Here is a 25112-nt window from a genome sequence, read left to right on the forward strand (position 1 = left end):
CAACCAAAAGACAAAACAAAGACAAATACTATTTCACAGTGTTAAAGAATACACAGTTTAGCAGAATTGGCAGCAACCGAACAAATTTACTTTCAACCAAAAGACAAAACAAAGACAAATACTATTTCACAGTGTTAAAGAATACACAGTTTAGCAGAATTGGCAGCAACCGAATAAATTTACTAAGCAATCTAAGTGAAATGGCTAATCTAAGTGAAATTACGAGTAAAATTATCATTAAGTTAAATATGGAAAATCTTAAACTTACCTCGTTGCGTAGAGTATGAACCTCATTCTACAACGATACTATCATCTCACATAGAGCGGAAACCTCACCACGTAAAGTTGACACCTCCACACGCCATGCACCATCGTTATCGCATAGAGTACCGATCTCCTCACGCAAGGCATTGACCTCATCACGTAACTCCCTTGACTCATCCCGTGGAGGTGGAGGTGGAGAACAGGGAGATAGGAGTCGTGGCATCTTTGCCGGTCGCCTATCATGAGGTGATGGTGGAGAAGAGGCTCGATGATGTGACGGGATAGGTGATGGCTCTCGTTCTAGAGGTGTATAGTCGGGTCGATCGGGTGATGGCTCTAGGTGAGGTGATGGCTCTCGAATTGGAGGAAGTGAATGCTGCTCATCATCCGTGCCATCAAAAAAACTCTGACTAGCTTGCCACCAATCAGTGGCAAGCTCTTCCTCCGTGGGTGTCAGTCTTTGTAATGGAATGTTGGCCTCCTAAAATATAAAAACTCAAACAAAGTTAAACGTCTACTATTAATAACTTGTTTATATATTATATGAAAGTATTTGTGTTAACTTACATTATTTATTGTCGCATATGGTATTAAGTCTTCCCAATCCAACAGAGTTTTCCTCTTCCAGGAAATAGCCCTGGGAATATCATTTGACGTTTTTATTGCATATGTACGCATGCTGGGGAAAGCCTCGAATATCCAAATCTACAAACAATATAATAACAAAATTAGTAATTGTTAAATAATTAATTATAATTTTAGAAACATTATATAGAAATTCTTACCTTAAAGGCCCAAACAAAGCCTGACAAAGTGTATTTCGACCCATCGCCACGCTAACTTTTGCGGTCATCAAAGGCAGTAGACAACTTAGTCCAAGTAGCTTTCCATATATACGAACCCCACGGAAACAGATTCCATGCATTCAGGTCCTCTACCAATATTATTAGCTCCCGAGGAATAGGTTGTCTGGCCTCTCTGCCTAAAAAGCCGGCATACACAAGTAGTAGAAGGCATACTCGGACAACATCGACGTCATCCATCCGAGTGAAACCAGCTTTCTTATTAAACAATTTCTTCAGGTCGTCGACGTGTAGGTTCGGCTTCTCCATTGACTCATCCGGAAAAACCCGGGATAACCATGATGGGCGGGCGATATGACGAGTGTACCGGCCTACATCATCGTGTCCGAATCGTAGACCAGTGATTAAGCAGAACTCCTTCCGCCCAAAACAAGTATACGCTGGTGGAAAATGAAACCATATCTCTTCCTCACCACGTTGTATACTGTCGGGTAGATTTGATGTCATGGTCTGAAGCCACAAATGGGTCAAATTAGTATCTCCACCCGGATGCTGTATTCTCAGCCATGGCCCGAAGCAGGTTTCCTCAAACAATTGTCTTTGAGCAGGTGAAAGCTTCGAAGCAATTGTAGTGGCTAGGCTAACTTTATTCCTTAATGTCAATGAAGCCGAAAAAAATTTCTACAAAAACAATAAACATACCAAGTTAGATATACCAAAAACTACACTGTGAAGATATACCAAAAACAATAAACATAAAAAGTAGTAGTTTATTCTTGAAACTAAAATTTGCAACACTGTTTTGTCTTTTGGTTGAAATGAAAATCGCAACGAGAGAATGACTGTCGCAACGAGATAAATGAAAATCGCAACGAGAGAATCGCAACGCGAAATGAAAATCGCAACGAGAGAATCGCAACGCGAAATGAAAATCGCAATGCGATTTTGGTTTCGCGTTGCGATTCTCTCGTTGCGATTTTCATTTCGCGTTGCGATTCTCTCGTTGCGATTTTCATTTATCTCGTTGCGACAGTCATTCTCTCGTTGCGATTTTCATTTATCTCGTTGCGACTCTTCTGCAAATTGAAACTTGAATGGATTGCATTACTTCAACCAAAGACAGAACAAAGACAAAGACAAATACTAACTTGAAAATCGCAACGAGAGAATAGCAACGCGAAATGAAAATCGCAACGAGAGAATCGTAACGCGAAATGAAATCTAAGTGAAATGGTTAATCTATTATTGAAATGACCAGTAAACTTATCATCAGTTTCAATATGAAAAACCTACAATAATGCAAAAATTTCAAAATAAAAATAATTAAAAAAACTAACCCTCGGAGGTTGATTTTCCATTTCTGAATATTGTGAGGGATTTCTGACCGTGAATGGTTGTGAGGGATTTCGCCGGAGATGGGGACGGAAATCTTCGGAGATGGGGACGGATTTCGCCGTAGAGAGTGAGAGATGGAGATGGGACTGAGTTGTGATTTTAGGTTTTAGGTTATGAGTTGCGATTACGGGATTTTGTCTTAATATTCGTTTTTGTAATTTGAAAATAAAATACGCGTAGCGATTATAATGGCGCTTTAAATATCGCGTTGCGATTTACGGATACGCGTTGCGATTTTATGTATTATCGTTGCGATTTACGGATACGCGTTGCGATATACGGATACGCATTGCGATTTACGGATACGCGTTGCGATTTACGGATACACGTTGCGATTTACGGATACGCGTTGCGATTTATGTGTTCGCGTTGCGATTTTCATATTCGCGTTGCGATTCTGGAAAATCGCAATGCGAATTTGTACTATCGCATTGCGATTTTAAAGAATCGCGTTGCGATTTTGGAAACTGATTTGCGATTCTGGGGATCGCGTTGCGATTTTTATTTCGCATTGCGATTTTGTTGGTCATTTTGGCAAATCCAAAAAAAGTTGGTTAAAATCGTATATTATAAGGCATTTTTGGTCACTGAGGCGATTTTCTCTTATTAAAATGGCAAACTACATGATTGATCGCTTTCGTTTAAGATTTGTACATTTTTTCTCGATAAATTCAAAAAATATAATATTTGATCACTTTTGTTTTTATTTAGTTAAGATTTGGTCACTTTCGTTTTTATTTAATTAAGATGTGGCCACTGAGAAGTAACTGTCGTTAAGCCTTTAACGGATTGTTGATGTGGAATAATGAATATATAAAATTAAAAGGGTAAACTAAACAAATGGTCACTAATGTTTGAGTAAGTTAAAAAAAAGTTTTTTCCCTATTGAAGTTTCAAAAATAACAAATTAGTCACTAAAACATCAAATAGGTATTTGAATAATGATTTTATATCTAACTTATTCTAAAAGATTTCTAATTTCTTGTTTATCATTTGAAATTTTCAATTTTTCGTGTCCAAAAAAGTTAATTTTTAAGTTTTATTTTTAAAATTTAAAAAGTATATATAAGAAACAGGAAAATTGGAAATATTAGAATTTTTTTGGGATAAATTAAATATTCAAAAACATATTTGATGTTGTGGTGACCAATTTGTTACTTTTGAAACTTTAGTGGAGAAAACGAAAATTAACTCAAACATTAGTGACCATTGTGCAGTTAACTTTCAGTGACCACATCTTAATTGTATAAATTTATTGTGTCACATTAACAATCTCTTAAAAATCTAAAGACAAGAACTCTCAGTGATCATATCTTAAATAAATAAAATTGAAGGTGACCAAATATTTAATTTTTAAATTCAATGAGAAAAGATGTACAAAACTTAAATGAAAGTGATCAAACACGTTGTTTATCCTTATTAAAATATTATATTACAGCTCAAAGTAATCTTTTAAATATTAAAATATTTTAAAAAAATATATAAAATTATCATTAGTAATCTTATATTCCATAAGCTAAACATTCCAATAATTATTTTAATTAAAATATATAATTTTTCCAATTTCAATTCATATGTTTGCTTACATTCTGCATGATCCGGTCACTATTTAGAAGATTTTATACCATTATCAAATTTACTTATTTAGGACAATATCGTGCATATAAAAATTATATTTACTGTATTATGCGTTATAAAAAGTAAATATTATTTTTACCATAATATATTATAAGTATGCACTATAGTGTGATGTGTATTTCGATTCTTATACTTTCAAAATAGAAATAAAAGTTGTATAAATATTTTTTGAATATTGTATAAATATTTAGGTTTGAAATATACACTATATAAAATTATTTATGGGCTTTCAAAAAATATTATTATGATTTACATCATATTAAAAAAATTACCATTCAACTGTTATGCTTATAACCGAATATATTACAGCAACTCAACCACAACATATGCTTTAAAACACAAATTGCAGCAATAAACTTGTTTTATTTCACACGAATCAACTGATTTCAATGTTTAAAAATATCGTTAATATTTTTAAAAAGTAACAAAATGATTGAATATTTATTAGTAAAATATTTAAAATATTAAAAATATATATTATTTTTATAATTACTTTAACTTAATCAAAATCGTATTTTATTTCGAGGTATAAACGGTAAAACTTTCTAAGTAAAAGATAATTAAAATCCCGAATTGGAGAAAAAGTGAAAAGCATGAGATATGTGGGTGTCAAGGCTGTCAGCCAGGTCACCCTATCTCTTTTCAAGGCGGTCAAAATGATTTCCAATTGCCTTTAATTTAGAGTTGGTACGAATATTAATGAAAATCTAAAATAATATAAATTTTTATTATATTAAAATTTATAATATTTAAAAATAAAAATTGCAATACAATGTGTACAAACAGTTCAATTTATTTTTATTTTAGTTTCTTCATATTTGATTTTAATTTGAAAAATATATATTTATAATTAATTCTTCCCTTGAAATTGTCCATTGTTTTTTTCATATATAAGTATCCGTCTTTCTCTCCATTCAGTCTCCATTTCCGTCTCCAGCAGCATAGCCATTAGCCACCCGAGAGAAAGAGAGAAAACAAACGACGTCGTTTTCTCCGTCCTCGTTTTGGTCATCGTCTTCATCTCTCTTTCTTCATCCAGTACTTCTCCTTGCTTCTGTTCTTATTCAGGTGAAACTTTTAGTTTGCTTCTATTTTACTTTAAAATCAACCGATCTGTGGATTTCGATGTTTTACCGCTGATGGAGCTGAGATCTAAAGTGCTTTTAATTTCCAGAGAGTTTGATATTGTTCGATCAGCTTCTTTTTCTATCTGGATCTTTACTTAGCTTGGTTTGCTTCATTACATTTGCGATTTCTTTGTAGATATCTATGAGATGATTCATTTTCCCTTCCAGCCTCTTCTGGTTAATCCTTTCATTTTTATGATTTTAATTGGTTTTTCAAGATTTGTTCTGAAGTTATTTGGAGGCTCTAGTTTTTTTTTCTTTGGATAATTGATTTTGTGTCTTGCTTATAACTGTCCGTGAATGCCTTCTACGTTTTGGACTGTGAAATTGGTTGGCTACAAAACTTATAATCTTTTTTAAATGTTTGCAAATCGGTAAGTTCCAATCAGTAAACTTTTTATATAACAAACACTGGATGAATCGTTTAATACATCAAAATTGACCGACCCGTCTGACCATATATACCATAACCGAGATAATCCTTCGTTCAGTTTGGTCATTTTTTTCATTTTATCTATAGCTAAAATAAATATTCCGTCTGATGGGATAGGTTGGTCTGGGTTGCCCTTGATTTGGGTAGGGAAGGGGATGATATTGATAGATACGTGTCACATCATGGTGGTTCAATTTTTTAGTTGCGTTTTAATCAATTAATTTTATTTTTAATTGAATTTATTGTAAATTTATAATTTTGGGTTGGATTTATAAATTTGTAGATTGTAAATGGATTTAAACTAAAATGAGTTGGGTTGTGTATGGGTATCAAGTTTAGGTATAGTTATATAAAAGTTGTATTTGGTCTAGGTACAGTTATATAAGGTATAAGTGATTTATTTGGTTTTAAAGTAAAATCAACAACTGACTTACGCGAGAATGTTTGAAGGAAAACGATGTTTTATTCGATTTTTTTTTAATTTTTAGTTCGAGTTAATAATCACTTTTTAAATTTTGAATTTTTGGTTGAAAATCAATTATTTGGAAATACTTCTGCATTTCAAATTGAATTTTAGGATAAAAATACTTTCATAAGTATTCTACCGAATCTCCGAGCCAACAAAATAAAATATCAACTAATCATAACTGATGTGGTCAAATTGATTTTGTTGAATTGGTTTATTCGGTTCACCGACTTTTCGCACAATTTTAGATTCTTTAGCTAACTAGGGTATTGAATAATATTTTTTATGTACTTGAAGAAAAGAATGATTACCTAAGTTTCTCTTCTTTTGGTTTTTTTTAGATACGTGATTGACATATATTTCCCATTTTTTTCTTAATTATTTGAAATGGCATAGATTCTTTGTAGAGATTGTTTTTCTTTCTAGAACTCACTCTCTCAAATCTTGTTTGCAGAATTTTAAAGGATGGCTGATACCGAGGATATTCAACCCCTTGTTTGTGACAATGGAACTGGAATGGTGAAGGTTAGTTGATTTGTAGACCTGTGTTATTCTCTCCATTGTTGTTTGTTTCTTTAATGAAGAGCTTTACTTTGTCTTGGTGGAGCTGAGTTTGTTTATCATTCAGGCTGGTTTTGCTGGTGATGATGCTCCCAGGGCAGTTTTTCCCAGCATTGTTGGTCGACCACGACACACTGGTGTCATGGTTGGGATGGGTCAGAAGGATGCCTATGTAGGAGATGAGGCGCAATCTAAAAGAGGTATCCTTACTTTGAAATATCCCATTGAGCATGGTATTGTCAGCAACTGGGATGACATGGAAAAGATCTGGCATCATACATTCTACAATGAGCTTCGTGTTGCTCCAGAGGAGCACCCTGTTCTTCTCACTGAGGCACCTCTGAACCCCAAGGCCAACAGAGAAAAGATGACCCAAATCATGTTTGAGACCTTCAATGCACCTGCCATGTACGTTGCCATCCAGGCCGTTCTCTCTTTGTATGCCAGTGGTCGTACAACAGGTTCGTTAAATCCCTTTAAATGTTTCATAGTTTTATAGATTGTTTGTAGTCAACCCACCATTGAGTTATCTCCCTATCGGAACAGGTATTGTGCTGGATTCTGGTGATGGTGTCTCTCACACCGTGCCGATTTACGAAGGATATGCTCTTCCACATGCCATCCTCCGTCTGGACCTTGCAGGTCGTGATCTTACTGATGCTTTGATGAAGATTCTTACTGAGAGAGGTTACATGTTCACAACCACTGCTGAACGGGAAATTGTCCGTGACATGAAAGAGAAGCTTGCATATGTTGCTCTGGACTACGAGCAAGAACTGGAGACTGCCAAGAGCAGCTCTTCTGTTGAGAAGAACTATGAGTTACCTGATGGACAAGTCATTACTATTGGGGCTGAGAGATTCCGTTGTCCCGAAGTCCTGTTTCAGCCGTCTCTCATTGGAATGGAAGCTGCTGGTATCCATGAAACTACATACAACTCAATCATGAAGTGCGATGTGGATATCAGGAAGGATCTGTACGGCAACATTGTGCTCAGTGGTGGCTCAACTATGTTCCCTGGCATTGCAGACCGTATGAGCAAGGAAATCACCGCCCTTGCTCCAAGCAGCATGAAGATCAAGGTCGTTGCACCACCAGAGAGAAAGTACAGTGTCTGGATTGGAGGATCTATCTTGGCATCGCTCAGCACCTTTCAGCAGGTGAAATATATTTTTGCATATAAATGGCTTCTATTTTACTTTTCTGTGTGTTGGTTGTCTAAGACCGACATATCTTGGTTTACCTGATGCATCAGATGTGGATTTCAAAGGGCGAGTATGACGAGTCTGGTCCATCCATTGTCCACAGGAAGTGTTTCTAAGAAACTCTGTAAGTGCTTTCATGGTCGGTTACATTTTCGGTTTAGTTGGCTTTTTCGTGTCCTGTGTCAAGTGAATTAAAGTCTGGTTCATGTGGGGAAGCATTGAAGGCAGGGATAATTGGAGACTCTTCTCTGGTATTAATGTATTATATAAGCCTTCATCAGTTGTGATACCCGCCGGTGTCAATGCAACTGAGATGGCAGCCCATCAGACAATTAATTCTGGGGTCCTCCATTTCCATGCATCTTTCAAACACGTTGCTTAGTAGGGTGTTGTTTGTAGCTGGAGCATGATTGTGGGGGTCATTATATTTTCCTTATTTTCATTTTAAAAGCATTTTTTTACCTGAGAACATTAATGTTAATAGCTGTTGTACGGTTTAAATTAGTGTCAGCTTGTGGTCATGAACTCTTTTGATGGAAATTATATTGGATGCCTGGTTTTTAAATCTTATGGGGGTGAATGCATTTTATCTGAATTCATCTTCTGTAAATTCAGTTGTTAAATTCTGGTGAATGTGTTTCCTTTTGATTCATGCCACAAAAATGGTGACATGTCTGCCTCTGAGTTGTGATTATTATGAGAAACCATTACAAATATGTTTCCCCTCCCCCCTAGTGTTTTGAATGTTAAGCTCTAGGGTTCTCTTCATTTCAGGTTATCTAAGGTTCTTTGGGGAGTGTAATTTTTAAAGATCTTTAAAGAAATCACGTTTCTTTTTATCATCGAAATCATTTGATAAGTTTGAAAAATAATATAATTTTTATTTAATAATTTAAATAAAAATATTTTGATATAATATCACGATAATAATATCATGTTGCTTTTATTAACATTTACAGCCCTGCTTTGCATCCCTTTACCGACCAGCGTGTTCCATATCACGATGAGACTACGAGAGATGAGAATTTCTTGGTTTTTTTGTGGCATTTTGTAATAACGATTAACATTTTCATAATTCTGGTTCCACAAGTAATTCCCTTTCTTTTCGACCTACAAAGCACTCCCAGGTCAAGATACATGATTCAATTATTAATTTCGTACTTCCTATGATAATTATATTTTTTTTTAATAGATAACAATTGTGTCTTATAAGTATGGAAATCATATAATTTATTATCAATGTTATGATTTATATATCAATATGAAATTAAATTATATCTCACAAAACTAGCTTAAATTCAATTATTTGAATCGATTTATTCAACTGGAGTTTTCAATACAGACTCAGATGTAATGTTTTAAACTTGACCAAAATTTGAAACAAATTAGTAGTGAAATTTCCATTTCGGATGCTTAAATTTTGTTGAGGTGGGCCATCATGGTCCATAGTGTTGGTGTCTGTAAAATAGTTTGTTTTGATACAGCGAGTAAAATGACAGGCATAAATGTATATATTTTGATCATCAATTGTTTTGAATAAACTGTGTGAGAGTGGAATAAGATTGTCCCCTTTTCTTTTAGCTTTTGGAAGGCGAGGCAAATGGTTTGGTTTTATTGTGTTTGTAATTCATGGCTCAGTGTATAATTGCATGTTTCAACTTTGTGATAAAGTGGTAATTACATCACTCCTGCGCCTGCATAACAAAGTACAATTTAAAATAATGAAATGGCATTTTAATCTTGGGTTGATTGGCTTATATGCTTGTAAAAACAAAATATCTCGAGTTAACAATATTAGTTAACTAACGATTTCCATTTACAGAAAGATTATTTTGATCCAAAATATCAGAAGTTAAAAATATTTTGTGTTAGTCATTTGCTATGCTGATGCGTCCTCTTCGTGTAGGATGGGGGGGGGGGTAAAACACACAGACCGGGTTAGGGTTTGAGGTATCGATTGAATGAATGGAGACTTTTCTCCGTTTTCCTGATTCGAAATTCTGCCATCTACAATCTTAATCTTAACCTCTCCTCTAATTTCTGTAAGATTTTGGTTTTAGCTTGCATCAAAGCCAACTTGGGTGGGAGGAGAATTGCTTATGAAGATTACAAAATAAAATAAAAAATGGTCAAATTGTTGTAGCTATTCTTCACTTGGAGCTTAAATTTTAAGGAAAACTAGTGTCACCTCAGGCTAAAGCATGACATAATGATTTGTATGCAGCAGCAAATGTTTTAAATTTCTCTTTAGCCATTGCCTGCATAAATATATATTGACATCATGCGACTTTTTGGAAAAAAGAATAGGGAATGAAATCACAGGACAGATCGATGCCGCAGTAGATTGGCATGACTAAATCAACGGCATAAGCATTGTTCTCGAGAAGGATATAACTAACCTGCAAAGGGCCTTGATGTTTATCAGGATGCCACTTTAAAGCTGATAAGCGGAAGCTGCAACATGATTTTAATAATTTTAGAATACATGATTATAAAAGAGGGTAGAGAAAAGGAGAAGCTGAAATTCATCAAATATTTTGAAACACGCGCTCTGACACCTAAACTTAACTGAAAACACACTACTTACGCCTTTTTAACATCTTCGAGCTTTAAGCGGCCAGTTAGAGGTAGCCCAAGGATCTCTCTATCAGAACATGATCCTACAGCATATGACTCATCCTCAGACTCAGTTTCGCTATGAATCTCCTGCTCTTCTGTTCTTTGAATAGTCCAGTCCCGTTTTTCTCTCCACTCGAATCCAAAGTCTGAATTTCGGAAAGTAAAATCCTCCCTAAAAGACCAAGTAGTCCACTTGCTCCCAAATGCAGCTTCAAATATTGTCTCGGGATTATCAAAGTCCTCCGGGAAACTGTGTCTTCTAAACCTTCCTGTGCAAGTAAAAGAAGGACATCTCGTTTGTTAATAACACGAGGGCAAGCACTTGTAAAATGCTAGCTCCCATCTGTTATGTGGATTTGGTTTTTTAATTTGGAAATGCAATTAGCTAGGTCTTAATCTATTATTACCTCAAATAATTGGTTGACATCTCTGAATTATACACAACATGAAGATTATATCAACAAACCTAAGTTCTGATTTTAAGTTATTGCACTTAAATTCTTTTACATCTAATCATGATAGGTAAATATGATATTTGTGAATCAGAACGGAAAATAACAGTTCTTTAATACGAAAGCTATGAAAACAGAATTCAATTGTTTTTTCTATATCACGAAGATGTACACATTCTATTGAACAAGAAAAAGCCTTTTCACTGATGGGAATGTGACTGTTAGAAAGCAGGAAAATGAACTTGCATTTCATTAATGATATTAGATGTACGTTCAAACAGCTAGTTGTAATTTCACACGAACCTATCCCTTTCCAGTCTTCGTGCTACTAAATTTTACCCAAAGGATATAATGAGTGATCATGTCAATAGTCTTAGACTGAGTTACTTACTCATTGTTTTGAAATAATAGATAAATGAACAAAACATAAGATCATACAAACAAAACCAGATACTAGTGTGCACAAGGAAACTCTAAAGTTATTTTATGCAAACATGCAGATATTTAGGTCATCAAAATATACCTGGTTCAGCTGTGAAAATAGTGTGTAAAAGAGACTATTTAAAAAAAATACATTTAGAGAGAGAGAAGAGGGAAGTAATTGTAGAAAAAGGAAGATGAAACTCACGTTTTCTTTTTTTGAGGTTAGATTTTCCAGCACATCGTCCAGAAAACCTCGACTGATTCTTCTTAACAGAGCCATCTGAATCCCGGCCTTCTTTCGCATCAAATTTCCATATTGGACCTTCATCCTAGATAAAAGCCAAAGGCAAGCATAAATTCATAGTGTAATTTCATGTACTAATGAAATGCATAAGCTCAATCTCCAGTATATAATGTAATGAAAAGCAGGATAATGGTATTGGTCCCATACACTTGTCATTAGCCACTTCCAAAAGGCAGCAAACTAACTCTTTCAGTCGCATAACTAAAATCATAATTTTCTTCTATAGTCGGAGAGCCTATTTGGATATTTTTTAGAAATGTAGCACATAATAAAATATTTGAGGCACGGCAATGCAAATAATGAAGAAACTAAAACCAAATCTAAGGCATGCGCTTATGCTGAAATACAAGAAATGCTTCAGCTCATTTTACTTATTACAACTGCGATAATGTAAACAATGCATGAGGAAGACGTAATTGAACACCTTCAATGAGGTGGTGTAGGCTTTAAATCAAACAAGAGTTCAGAAAAGTTTACCTGAAATAAAATATTAGAGACACGGCCACTAAAGACAAGGTCTCTCAAAGCTCTCTTTGTTTCGGCATGCTTTTGACATACCACATATCTTTCTTCACTCTGCATTTAATATTTGAAATGCCTGAGAAGTTCTATTTTTGAAAACAACAAATCAAGTAAGAATGTAAAGACAAACTGTTCGTACAAAGCTACTTAGGAAGAAATTAACAAATAACAGTATCTTAACCTATTAGCAGATAATATGCATCATGTGGCCAACGGAAAACATTCAAATTAATCGTGCTGAATCAGTTCCTGAGATGCATTATATTTCTATTTTTACTAAATGATGACAGCTAACTTCCCAGTCTAAGCAAAGAATAAACCTAGAAATCCGACAAGACAAGTACAGATCAGTTGTCAAGACTTTGGACTTGCGCTTAGTCTACTGAAAGGAGGATTTGAACACTGCTCTTAGAACACGAAAATAAAACTCGAACAGACTGAGCTAAAATGTCCGACCTAGAATAAGTTCAATCTTAAGATACATGTATCCTATATAGTAGGATCAAGACAGTTAAGAGATACATGTGAAAATGATTACACAAATAGAAACCCTGCAAAGCTCCATACCTTGGTTGTTGAGTGCTTCTTTTATCCTGTAGAAACAATGTTATTTGTCAAGCTTTCGTGGCAAAGTACAGATTTATCCTAATTCCTAAACCAAAAAGTTTAATTCATTACTAAAATCTAAAGCTCAATTCTATGCTGATCTCAGGGGGAAGAAGTATAAATAATTGTTCACACAGAGAAAAGACCCACCAAGCAGATATTTTTACTACAATTAATTTTGATATTAGCACTGTCCAGGGATCCCATCAATCTTTCCAGTGCAACAAATCCATGAACTTGCTATTCAATTGAAAATAGAAATCAAAATTCAAGCTCACCCATGGCATTTTAGAGTATAATACATGAACCAAAGAGAAAAGAAAGAGTAAGACTCACAGAATTCCCATTGTTCTTCCGTTTTTCACAGGTAAAAGGCGTGGAATGAAATGAACCGACATGGGTTGTAGCAGCAGCAGCCGATTGTTTTGCGGGTAAGAAAGCTGGAATCAACGAATTCTTGAGTAGAAAGATGTTTCGGCATCTTAAAAATTGCATAATTAGATAAAAAAAAAAAAAGACCGAATCACCTGCCGCAGGAAGCTGGGAACAGGTTTCAAATTACGGTCGAATAGCGGTGTCGCGGCAGTTAAAGGACGGTTGCAACAGTGTGAAACGGGATCGCACCAATAATAGTGGATGGCACCCGCAATTTAACAGATCACGGCCTATCGCGACAACCGTTATTTCGTTATTTTAAATTTTTTTAAAAAGGATTTTATCAAAAAACTCAACTCATTCGAAAAAACATTAACGATCGTGATATCCGCAATGATCGTAATAGAATCTTTTATATCCGTAATTATGATAAACGTGACGCGATCGAAAATGTGATCGTGAATAAAATCCTGGCGGAGGGGTTTTCATTTTTGGAAAAAAGAACTAGTTTTAACAAATTTTAAATGAAAAGAAATGATATTTTTCTTATTGGGAGAGGGGCGGCATCGGTGGCCGGAGTAGGTGAACAGCGGCGACCGGTGAACGTTGAGCAGGAGGAGAGCAGTGAACGGCTGGGATTTCGTGATTAGGGTAAGGAGAACTAAAACAGCTGCTGAAATGATTCTAAACTGTACAGCAAAAACGGATTACAATAATCGGGTCATCGGCCCACTACAACACATTAATATCTATAGCCCAAACTAATAATTGAATAACGGATTGATCCAAATAATTAATGGACTAATCCAATATATTAGTAATAGACTTAATTGATTAATAGATTTATTGTGCATATACCCGAACAAAGTAAAATATTTTTATTGCTTTATCCTTCTTATTATAATTAAACATTTATTTTTTTATTTTTCATTCTTCCTCATTTTTTAATTACATATTTTCGGCTTTTCATAATGGTTAATAATTTGATTCATAAAATAAAGCAAATTATTTTGCATTGGGTTATGAACAAATTACGTAGTTTAAACATTTTCTCCTAACTTACCATTAATATAGCTCATATCATAGCCCAATGTAACAAGATCAAATAAAGCAAATAAAGGTGTTTGATTCATAAAATATAAGACCAATCTCGAGTTACAATCAAACAGATATAAATTATTTAAATTCAAAAAAATAGAAACTCGTCAAGAATTTAACTTTAAATTAGAGTAAGTAAGAGTCTAACTTAATTTAGGTTCAAACTAATGGGACCTAAAATATTGTTCATAAAGATATATTATTTAAAATAAAAATATTTAGACTTATTAAGACTTAAAATGTCATTAAATCATAAATTTTGGAAGGACACTAGTCTCTTCCACTCTGTATATGTCTTTGTCTCTGCATATGATTATATTCGGTAATAGAATTATCGAAATATAATATTATACACATTATCACATATGTTGTATTATATAATTTGGTTCATTTAGTCAAAATGTTAAATTAGTTTAGAAAAGTTAATAATTTACAAAATCCTAGTCGTTCTCTCCCTCATCCTTCTTCATTTTTTTCTTTATAATTTGTGTCATTTTCTATAGATCAAATCAACTTCTTCTTCTTTGATTTTCTTTAGTCGACGGTGGCACCAGTTTTGATGCTAATTGTCGACTGTCGGTTGTCTTTACTCTTTGTTTCTTTTTTAGTTTTTTAATAAGATTAATTTTGTCTTTGTGACATGTTTACCTCTACCTTTGTGGTATGTTTATCTCTAGCTTTGTGGCATATTTTTCTCTATTTTTTGGTAGTTTTCGGTCGTTTGGTCGTTGTTTTCGTTTCTCTTTTTTCTCATGATTAGATTTGACATCATCACGATTGATCAAGATGACTCTTATTTGTTATCATGTTGATCTTTCCTGCTTTAAACCCTCGGATTGATTTAGATACACATTTTATGTTCGTGGATAATTTTCTCATGTTGCTCGACTATGATTTGTGATTTGTCGATGATCTTTCAGTAGTTTCATCCCCTTTTGTGGTTTATTTGCCGATGCAGTCAGATTTGTTCATATTTTTATTCTGTTTGAGTTTTTTTGTTAGATTTTTTTATCTTTTCCTTCTTTGGTCCTCGCGTGATCTAGGTAACTAGTTTTTTGAGTCAATGGTTATAAGAAAATCTCCTAATTATATTTTAGTTTATAATTATGTTTGTAATTCTTCATTGTAATTCTGTATATTTTCTATTCTTAATAAAACTAACGGCTTTCTATAAAAAAAATTAAAATGTTAAATTTTATTATTAAATTAACAGAATATATTAAAAATTATGATTACTACAATTAAAATGGGAGATCTTCAATAATGCATGGATCTTGAGGCAACGAAGAAATTATTTTACAGTAAAAAAAATAAGATCCAATGGTTACGAGATGAGGATTCATGCACTAAATTCTTTCACTCCTCGATTGGATTAAACAGAAGAGAGAAACCATTTGTGTGCTCCACGATGATCTTGAGCAACATGTTGTTTCTTTTGAAGAGAAGTCAGTTAAAGCTATTAAAATTTTCACTAATCTCGTGGGTACAACTGATGGAAATGTTGAAGGATATGGGATTGACCTTTTAAAAGATATCATCAACTTAGTTCTGCCTTCTAATGTTTGTGATAGTTTAATTGTGGATGTTTTCAGAGAGGAAATAAAGAAGGTGTTCTTCCAGCAAGAGGATGGAAAAGCTCTAGGTCCGGATGATTATTCCCCTTGATTTTTCAAGGTTGTGTGTAAGATTGTGGGGATGATGTTACCTTGGATGTCAAATATTTTTTTTGAGTATTCCTTCTTATTCTTGGTGCTTAATGCTACTGCTCTGAATCTTGTCCTAAAAACCATAAATACATATAGTAAGAGGTGTTTCGATCAATATCTTGTTGTTCAGGGGTGTATAAAGCTATCAGTCGATTTTTGGTGTCTAGACTTGTGACTTTCTTTCTAAATATGGCCGCACCAAACCAATCGGTTTTCATTCAGGGATTGTATTGTTGACAATACATTACTAGCTCATGAGGGTATGCTATGAAGATATTATCACCTAGACGTGCTATAAAGGTAGACCTCCAAAAATATTTTGATAGTTTGAGTTGAAAGATTATCGTTATGATATTAGAAGTCATGGGGCTCCCTGAAAAGTTCAAAGGTTGGGATTCGGGTTTGCATAACTTCACTTCTCCATTGCATTTGATGAAATTTTGGTTGGTTTTTTAAGGGAGCAAGAGGGATGATGCAGGGTGACCCACTTTCACACTACCTTTTTGTTTTAGCCATGAACGTGTTGTAAAAATTATTGGACTTGACCGCGGTCAATGGGATGTTCTAATTTTATCCGAAGTGTAAGAAAATTAGGATGACCCATTTGTGTTTTACGGATGATCTTCTCATCTTCACCAAAGGCTCCCTGGGCTTTGTTTTGGGTGTTCAAATTGTACTGAAACAATTTTATAGTATGTCCGGTTTGAAGATTAATTCGGTCAAATGTGAAGTGTTTTGCTTACGGTATTCTGAGGGCTGAATCGGCAAGCATCAGTGACAAGTTGAGGTTTAAATTGGTACTTTATTGGTCTGATATTTATGGGTGTCATTGGTTACTCAAAAGCTCTCAGAGAAAGTCTGTCAAAGTTTATTGGAGTGCATTAAGAAGAGGTTGGGCCATTAGCTTTGCATGGAGGCTCCAATTGATTCAATCTGTCTTGTTTAGTATAATTAATATTTGGAGCATGCATCTTATTCTCTCAAAAGTTATGGTGAGAAATGTAAAACAATTATGCATGATATTTTTCTAAAATGGTGCAGGTATCCCTATTACTGCTGTCAAAGTGAGTTGGAGCTGAGCTTGTACTCTAAAATTTGAGATTGGGCTAGGGCTTAAAAACCTTACATGTTAGAATATGGTCTGTTTCATCTACTTGTTGCAAAAACTTCTTGCCAATAAGAGGTCTTTGTGGGTAGCCTGCGTTCGGGCATATTTTATAAAAGATAGAGATGTTTGGGAGTTTGAACTTAAAAATTATAGTAGTTAGAGCTTGAGGATAGTTCTCTCACTCCGCAGGTCCTAAAAGAGATGATTTTAGTAGTTGGTGTTGATTGGAGGGTCTTCAAAACTAGGAGAACATGGTATTTAATGAGGGTGATTGTGAATAAGGTTCTTTGACAGAAATTATTATGGTTCCCGTTGCATGTGCCTCGACATTCTATTATCACATGGATGATAGTTTTAGATCGATTGGCTACCAAAGATAAGTTACAACGCATGGAGGTGGCTGTCAAGGAGCGATGTGTGTTGTGTAGGGAGGATTCAGAATCAAGAAATCATTTGTTTTCAAATGTTCATCTTCAGCTGCTGTTTGGGTAATGTTGCTCGATCGTTGTGTGGTGTTAAAAGGGTTGTGTCCAAATGGGACCATGTGCTGAGATGGGATGTTGCTTTGCCTAAAGGTGAGTCCCCTTGTATTTTTCTCCTCAAATATGTGTTGTTTTAGTAACAATGTTAGAATTGATCATGACCTTATTGGATTGATTCGTGAAATTGTACTCACAAAATCTTTTAGATGCAATATAGAAAATCTTGACCCACAAATTTGTATTTTTTTTTAATAAAAAAATACGGGTTTCATTAAAAATCCCTTCTACCAACACAATGTTAGGTTCCTATAAGAGGAAAAAATGCCCAAAATCCATTAATCATCCAGTAAACAATCATGTTTTACATCGTGAGCAATGAATTGTGGAACATCGATCTAAAAAAAGGAAGTATTACAATTAAGGTATCGTTGAGCTAACTTATGAGCTATCGTATTTGCTTCCCCACATACATATGTCATAAGACAACTATAAAAAAACAATACATTTCTCACATATTGACTGCATGTGAACATTGATCGTGGAATCATCACCATCCACGTCATTGTAAAGTTTGACAATTATAGTGGAGTCCAGCTCAATAACAATGTCCCGCCAATCCTCCTCGACTGCAAGATTAACAATTGCAGCAAGGCTATGCAATTCAGCTAGAACCGGCTCATAATACCTCATGATGTGGTAGTTAAATTGTTAATAACCAATCCAGAAGCATTTGTCATCTTAATATTCCCACAAACTTGTATAGAGTGAGAAATTGGAGATTGATTTTTTTTTGTGTAAATTTCTTTTAGTGTTATAGCAACTTAGTTGTTATTTATATATTATGAAATATGTTCATGTTCATGAATATTTCTTCTAACAATGTTATTTTCGATATTTAAATTTAATTTTTTTGAAGGTATAATATGTTTCATTATTGTACCCAACACTTGTAATTCAAAAATATTAATTCTTAATAAAGTGAATTAATTAAACCGACTTATTTTTTTTTTGTTATAACTGTGGTAAATGATATTGTTCAGCGCTGAGCACATTTGACGATCTGTTAGCTAATATTGGGAAGAATCTTATGCCCTACTTTGTAGGGATTTTTATTCTATGCCATTCATTGTATCTTGCCTAAGTTAGACATCAATGTCCTTTATAATATATTACCAAAATTCTCCCTCTTTGAGACTGATTGTTTCTTGACGGCTCCGAACTGCAGTCCTGGCCGGCATCATGAAAAGCATCGAACTCGTTATTATGTTGTTTGCACTTTGCATTAAATAATAATTGAAAAAAAAAACCATTACTTTATGTATTTATTGTACATAATAATTCATATCTTAAAATATATGTTAGTGGAGTTCAAGTAATGTGCATTAGATATAAACATGTCAACAAATCAAATAAAATTTGATTAAAACATATTTAAAAATTTGGTCTAATTTATTAAAAAAATGGTATAAACTGACGCTGATCATATTAATTGAAAATTTAAATTTTTATTTAATTTAATTATTTTTCATATTTTCTATTAAAAATCTATTTTTTTCTTTTTAGAATTTTATAAAATATATTATTTAAGTCCTGACATAAAATTTTGTAGTTGTTCATGTGTTTAACCCGATGTAAACTTAGACTTGGGAGAAAAGGTTGGTATGACCCACCGGACTCTATTATAACTCAATTCCATTTATGGCAAATGGTCCCTTCTCCATTGAAATTACAGGCATCAATGGCTCAATCCAAGGAGCCGTTTACAAGGAAATTAAAAACCCGTGGCCAACTCATGCTCCTCAACTTCTTCATTTGGTCCACCTTCCACAATTAAAATATTCTCTTAATCAACGCTACACCAACTTAGGGTGATCAAAACCTTTACAGCTTGAGCCACCTGTTTTTTCTCATTATTATTATTATTATTATTGCAAATTCCTTGGAGCATAGTTAACTATGTCGATTAGTTTCCGTTGTCCGTTTATATACAATTTCCATTATATTTATCAGAAGCCAACCTATAATTCCCTATATTTAAAACCAGCCTAGCGATACTCGCTTTCCTTAATTTTCCCTATAATTCCCCTCTTTCTCTCTTCTTTAAAGAGAACAGGCTCTCTCTTCGGTTTCTAAAGCTGTGGAAATATGGGAGGTTGCGCCACCAAACCCAAGGTTTTAAAGGCTGACGACCGCAGTATCCCGGCACCACCTCCCGAGCCAAAGAAAGAAGCCGTTGCGGCGGAAGCAAAGGAGGGTGTGGATGTCGTTGCCGAAAAAGGTGATCGAAAGGAGGAAGGTGATGTTGTTGGTGTGGATGTTAAGAGCAAGGATGTTGATGAGGCTTATAAGGTAGATGATGAAGAGAGCATGCCACAGTCTCTTGGTAACTTGTTGAATGAGGTACCACTTTCTGCAACTCCATGACCATGTTGCATACACTTTTTAAAGGATGTTTCATTTGAATGGGATGATGGGATGTTTCATTTGAATATGATTTCGTACCTGTTTTTGCAGTATGTTGGATGTTTCACTGAATTATGATTGGTTCATGTGTGCCGTTTGGTTGATGAGAAAGTGAAATTGAAGGGAGAGATTCAAAAAGAAATAATAATAATAATAATAATTCCACGTACGTTTTCCTGTCGATTTTGTATTAATAATCAAGATTCGAAGCACGGGATTGACGGGGAACAAAAGAAGTATATTTTTTCAATGGTCGTGCCCTATGTAAATTGACCCCCGTGTCTTTTTTGCAGAATGAAAACAAGAGTTTAGCTGAGACCGAGACCGATAACAACAAGCCATCGGAGCCGGCGAAAACCGAACCACTAGAGCCAGTGGATCAAGAATCAACGGAGGAGAAGAAGCCAATCGAGCCAATCGAGTCGACCAAGGAGCTAGAGCCCTTGTCTGTCGAAGTCGAAGCAGCACCAGAGGCGACAGCAACAGCGGATGTGGCTGAGCCTGAGACAGAAAAGAAAGAAACATCATCAGCTGCAGCAGTTGAAGGTGAAGAAGGCAAGACTGAAGTAACAAAGTGAAGTTGCAACATTTATGTTCAAACAAGTGTGATAAATACACATTTTGCTTCTTTTTCTTTTGGTTTAGGATGTTATAGAAATCAAGTACTTCACTTGGTTTACGGCTTTTATGTGACTTATGTTTGTTGCTCTTAAATGCTTTTTTTTTCCACATCCGAGTTTGTGTTTTTTGCTTTCTATATTTTTTTCTACTCATTCATTTATCATGTTCAATTTATAAGCATATATGTTAGATCTTAAACCTATTAGCACAACAGGTTCCATTCAGGTTCGAGTTTAACTCAGACAATCCTCTCCTTTTGTTATCAAATATATATGAGAGATCATTTATATTAGATAATCTCTAATGAAACAACATTATTAGCAGGGATTTAAATAGCGTTCGCGGTTGCAGGCATAACGGATGTTATTGTGGTTACTGTTGGTGTCGCGGTCGTGATGTTTTTTAAATTTTGCACAACTTATCCTAAAACATGATAATTATAATTATAAAGACTCATTTTTAATGATTTTTAGAATATTTTATAAGCGAAAATGACATATATATAATATAGTTTAATCAAATAGAATACTTTAAAAACTCAGTGAGAAGATAAGATTACTAAATTAAATAGAATTAAAATAAAAGTATAAAATTTAAATTGCAGAAATTTAGATTACTGAAATTAGAACTAAATTAAATAAAAACTAAAGTTTACATTTTAAACTAAAGATTGAATTATAAATTTTAAAAGATGGGATTCAATTATAAGTTTTAAAAGATGAGAGGGAGGGATGACAAATAAACCATACCATTTAAAAGTGTATTTTAAAATTTATTTAAAAAAAATAAAAATGAAAATAGGAGGAGTGAGTGAACAGACAAAATAACTTTTAAGGTTTTGGAGTTGAGGAAAATTTAATAAGTTTTTCTTCTTTATGAGGTTATTTCCAGCCTTCATCTCTACTTTACAGTATCTTTATCTCTATTCTAAAGATGAAACAGTAATTCATCTTTAGTGTTATCTCTACATTACCACTAACTCTACTTTATTCATAATATTTAATTATTATAATATTAATTTTGTAAATATAAAATAAAACATATACATTTCTAATAAATATCAAGATAAAAAATATAAATAAATAAATATTTTATAATATTTAACTTTTAATGTGTTTGGAATAAACTTTGATGATCTTGGAGGGAGTGAAGGGGGTCTGTCTGATTATTAGTTAAATTGTTGTGTTTGGGTTGTTGGTTAAAATGTTGTTTAAGTTTTATTAGTATTTTCTATGTTTTTATGTTTGTTATAGTTTTTATATTTCAAAAAATTAATATGTTTATTTATCTAATTTTAATGTATTTTTATCTATCTTACAATTTAATCTACTTGAATTTACAAAAAAATTACAAAATAAATAAATAAATGTTACAGTGCAACACCACAATTAGCGTGTTCTATAGCAGATCGCCAGAACATAACTGCAGATTGACGATGGGTTGGACCACTGATACCATCTCCAAAGTGGAGATATGCACCACACTGAAGCTGCGCTGGAGTTCTAAATCTCATCTTAATTCTCTCAACTCCCAAGTCTCAAATCTTTAAGGCTTTTAACTTTTTTAACTTTGATGGAGGCAGTTCTATTACTCCTCTTCTTCACCGGCGGCAAAGCTCAACGGGTACAGGATTTCCCTCTAAAATAGTTTTGTCTTGCTGGCTTGTCTCCTTCCCGTCTTGATGTATGTCTCTTTGGTAAGTCTTGATTTTAAATGCTTGGTAATTGATATGTTTTCTCTCTTGATTTTCTGGGTGTGAATTTGGGTTTTCTTAATTTTTTTCAATTTTTTTTTAAGTTGCTGGTGCGATAGACCGCTATCGACGTGAATCCGCTACCTACCCAAAATTCGTTAATATCGATTTCGGATGGCGGCGTTACCGGAAAATAACGGGCGCTGAAGCGTTTTCATTCCGCTATTTGAATCCCTGATTATCAGTTCAGAATCTATATCAATTCTCCAAATGATTTTCATTAAGAAGATCCAAATGGTTGCCTTGAGCAATTCATGAGGCATCATCAACCACTTTCAACTCTGTGCAGCCTTTGTCTACATGATGTGCTTGTAAACAATTTTCATCATCCATCATTCTTTGCTCTTTGGTTTTCCCCCACAACACACTATATAGCCCTACGATCAGTAAAAACCCACATAACAGACTGCACAAATTTCACAAACATTAGTTAATTCACGTTAACAATTGAGATGGATTCTAATAATGAGTAAAGAGAGAAAATCTGACCTTCCTGTAGTTATGAACTGGCATAAGAGAACTGCAGAACTAAGAGTGTGAAGATGAGATTCAATGGTGTGGACTTGGACAAGAACACCGGCCCTTCGCCTCGATAATTCACGCTTGTAGGTAATATGTCACGCCTGTCACCACTATCCCCTGCACAATCCTACAAATGTTTTATATATAGTTGGATAATTATAGGTAGACGACATATTATATATATATATATAAAGAAAAAAGTGTCGAAGTAGATGTTTACACAATTGGCTACTGCAAGGAGTCTAAGATTCCACCACCGTCTCCATTGGTGACACTGCTATTGCTGAGCCTCCCAAGTTTTCTCATCAAACCTATGTTTTGCTGGCCAACCCACTGGAGAGTTTGCGCCAACCGGGATTGGTTCACCAGAGATTGTGACAATCGGAACACGAACCAGGAATGATAAGGGGGCTTCCCGTGGTAATAATGATCGAGGCGCTACGATGAGAACTAAACATAATACATTTTTCCGGTTTAAACGCGTTGACTGATAGGATACAGATAAAGTTGATTTCTTTGATGCCAATGACAGTTTCCCCCTCTTTTTTTTCTATATTCTGATGGATGATTGGTTTCTATAATATTCCAAGAAATTTCTGGAATTATTGATGAGGGTTTGTTTCAGTGTTTTAGTACTGTAAATCTGAGAAGTTGGTGGTAAATGAAGTTTGATTCTTGTTCATGATTTTCCATTTTATATAGTACTTATTGTTCATGAACTTCATCCCTCATTTATCTGAGATTGAACTATATCCGTGTTGAATTGCTCACTGGTTTTATATACACATCCATGGTCCAAAGATTTAGTACGCATCATAAGTAGGCAATGGCTGCATCACCCATTGCAACTATAGTAGGGTTACTTTCCATAAATCAGACCAAATTAGATAATGTCGGTCCAATCCTTATTTATTGTCCATCAACCCAATCTTTAAGGAAATAATGCCTTATAAAGTTGCAGATGTAAACTACAAAATAAAACGCATATTCTGATGCATATAGACATTGCAGAATATATCAGTTTTTAAGAGGAATTGGTGCAACATACAGGTACTGAAAAAGCAGTTCAAGCCCTAATCTTTCGACAAATTCAGAAGCTTGGGATCCTGAAGTCCATCAAATAATTTATTAGACTACAGTATAAATCAGTTTATATTTATTTCCCTTTGCATATTTCAGATGAATAGGTACCTTTCAAACTGATAACTCCATCAAATAATAATTTATTAAACTATAGTATAAATGGCCTTTTTAAATGGGAGATGGCATCGGTCAAGCGTTACGTACACTGCGATATATCATTCAAAATGAGTTTGCCGACACTATAAATAATAAATTATGCATTGAATATATAAACTATTTATTTTGATTCGTTTTAATACATAAATTTTTAATATTTTTAAAATCATATATAATGTTTAGTTTTTGTTTCATTTTAGTACCTTATCGTTAAAAACATAATAGACGGACTGACGAGATATAGCTTCAGTGGATGGACGATCAAGCTGAACGATGGACCATGAGAGAATATGATGAGTCGACCAACATAGTCCAATTTTAAGTCTATCGGACATTTGATGAAGGAGATCAAAGGATGAAGAAATCGAAGATTCTATGGGTGAGATTGGGGTATTTTTCAGTGAAACATAGGCCAAAATCATTTTCGGGGATCGAAAAGGTGCAGGCTGGAAAGTTTGGGCTTCATCAGCCGATGGATGCGACGGTCAATGATTGTAGACGCGGTGGTCAACGAGCCAGTTTGTTAAGGTTTTTTAATGGCAGTGTAGTAAAATGAAATAAAAATTAAACTTTAAATATAGATTTAAAAAAATTAAAAAATTTAGGTATTAAAACAAACTAAAACTTATAATTTAGATATTAAACGTGTATTTACACTAAATAATCCCATGGAAAAATAATAATATCATTTTGCACGTTGATATTCATAAAGTGGAAAGCGATCTTCATAAACTATTGAAAAATATTTAGAATATCCTTTTTGACCTTCTTCCACCAGCTGTAACCAATCTGATTTTATGTGTTTATTTTGAATCCTGATTGTGCACAATTGAGAGTTGTCTTTAATTCACATCTTTTTATTTTCTTAAAATATTTACATTTCACATTAGTATTTAAGGGATACATTAGTAAAATTTATAAAAATAT

The 25112-nt window shown here is 34.0% G+C and overlaps 3 protein-coding genes and 1 long non-coding RNA gene across 4 annotated transcripts; 2 read left to right on the forward strand and 2 right to left on the reverse strand.

The window, feature by feature from the left end:
* The first annotated feature begins 5034 nt into the window (after positions 1 to 5034).
* Positions 5035 to 8479, forward strand: LOC120165643 (actin-7-like). The gene is made up of 5 exons (XM_039175115.1): positions 5035 to 5168; positions 6581 to 6651; positions 6755 to 7148; positions 7234 to 7847; positions 7943 to 8479. Exons 2-5 carry the CDS (start codon positions 6592 to 6594, stop codon positions 8006 to 8008), a joined length of 1134 nt encoding a protein of 377 aa, XP_039031046.1. The 5' UTR covers positions 5035 to 5168; positions 6581 to 6591; the 3' UTR covers positions 8009 to 8479.
* Positions 8480 to 9960: 1481 nt separating this feature from the next.
* LOC120165580 lies at positions 9961 to 12800 on the reverse strand (the record flags this gene model as incomplete). Its single annotated transcript, XM_039175068.1, has 6 exons — positions 9961 to 10150; positions 10292 to 10346; positions 10480 to 10780; positions 11592 to 11715; positions 12168 to 12266; positions 12780 to 12800. Coding segments are annotated over 6 exons (669 nt in total), but the record flags the coding sequence as incomplete, so codon positions are not given.
* A 280-nt stretch (positions 12801 to 13080) lies between these two features.
* Positions 13081 to 22953, reverse strand: LOC120165638. Its single transcript, XR_005519840.1, has 3 exons — positions 22914 to 22953; positions 22705 to 22830; positions 13081 to 13091 (listed from the first exon to the last, which is right to left on the reverse strand). It is a non-coding gene; the product is annotated as an uncharacterized LOC120165638 (long non-coding RNA).
* Positions 19631 to 20781, forward strand: LOC120165637 (MARCKS-related protein 1-A-like). Its single transcript, XM_039175112.1, has 2 exons — positions 19631 to 19987; positions 20344 to 20781. The coding sequence occupies exons 1-2, from the start codon at positions 19733 to 19735 to the stop codon at positions 20626 to 20628; spliced, it is 540 nt and encodes a 179-aa protein (XP_039031043.1). The 5' UTR covers positions 19631 to 19732; the 3' UTR covers positions 20629 to 20781.
* Positions 22954 to 25112: the final 2159 nt, after the last annotated feature.

This window comes from Hibiscus syriacus, unplaced genomic scaffold, assembly GCF_006381635.1.
Source record: "Hibiscus syriacus cultivar Baekdansim isolate YM2019G1 unplaced genomic scaffold, ASM638163v2 tig00111584_pilon, whole genome shotgun sequence".
Classification (NCBI taxonomy): Eukaryota; Viridiplantae; Streptophyta; class Magnoliopsida; order Malvales; family Malvaceae; genus Hibiscus; species Hibiscus syriacus.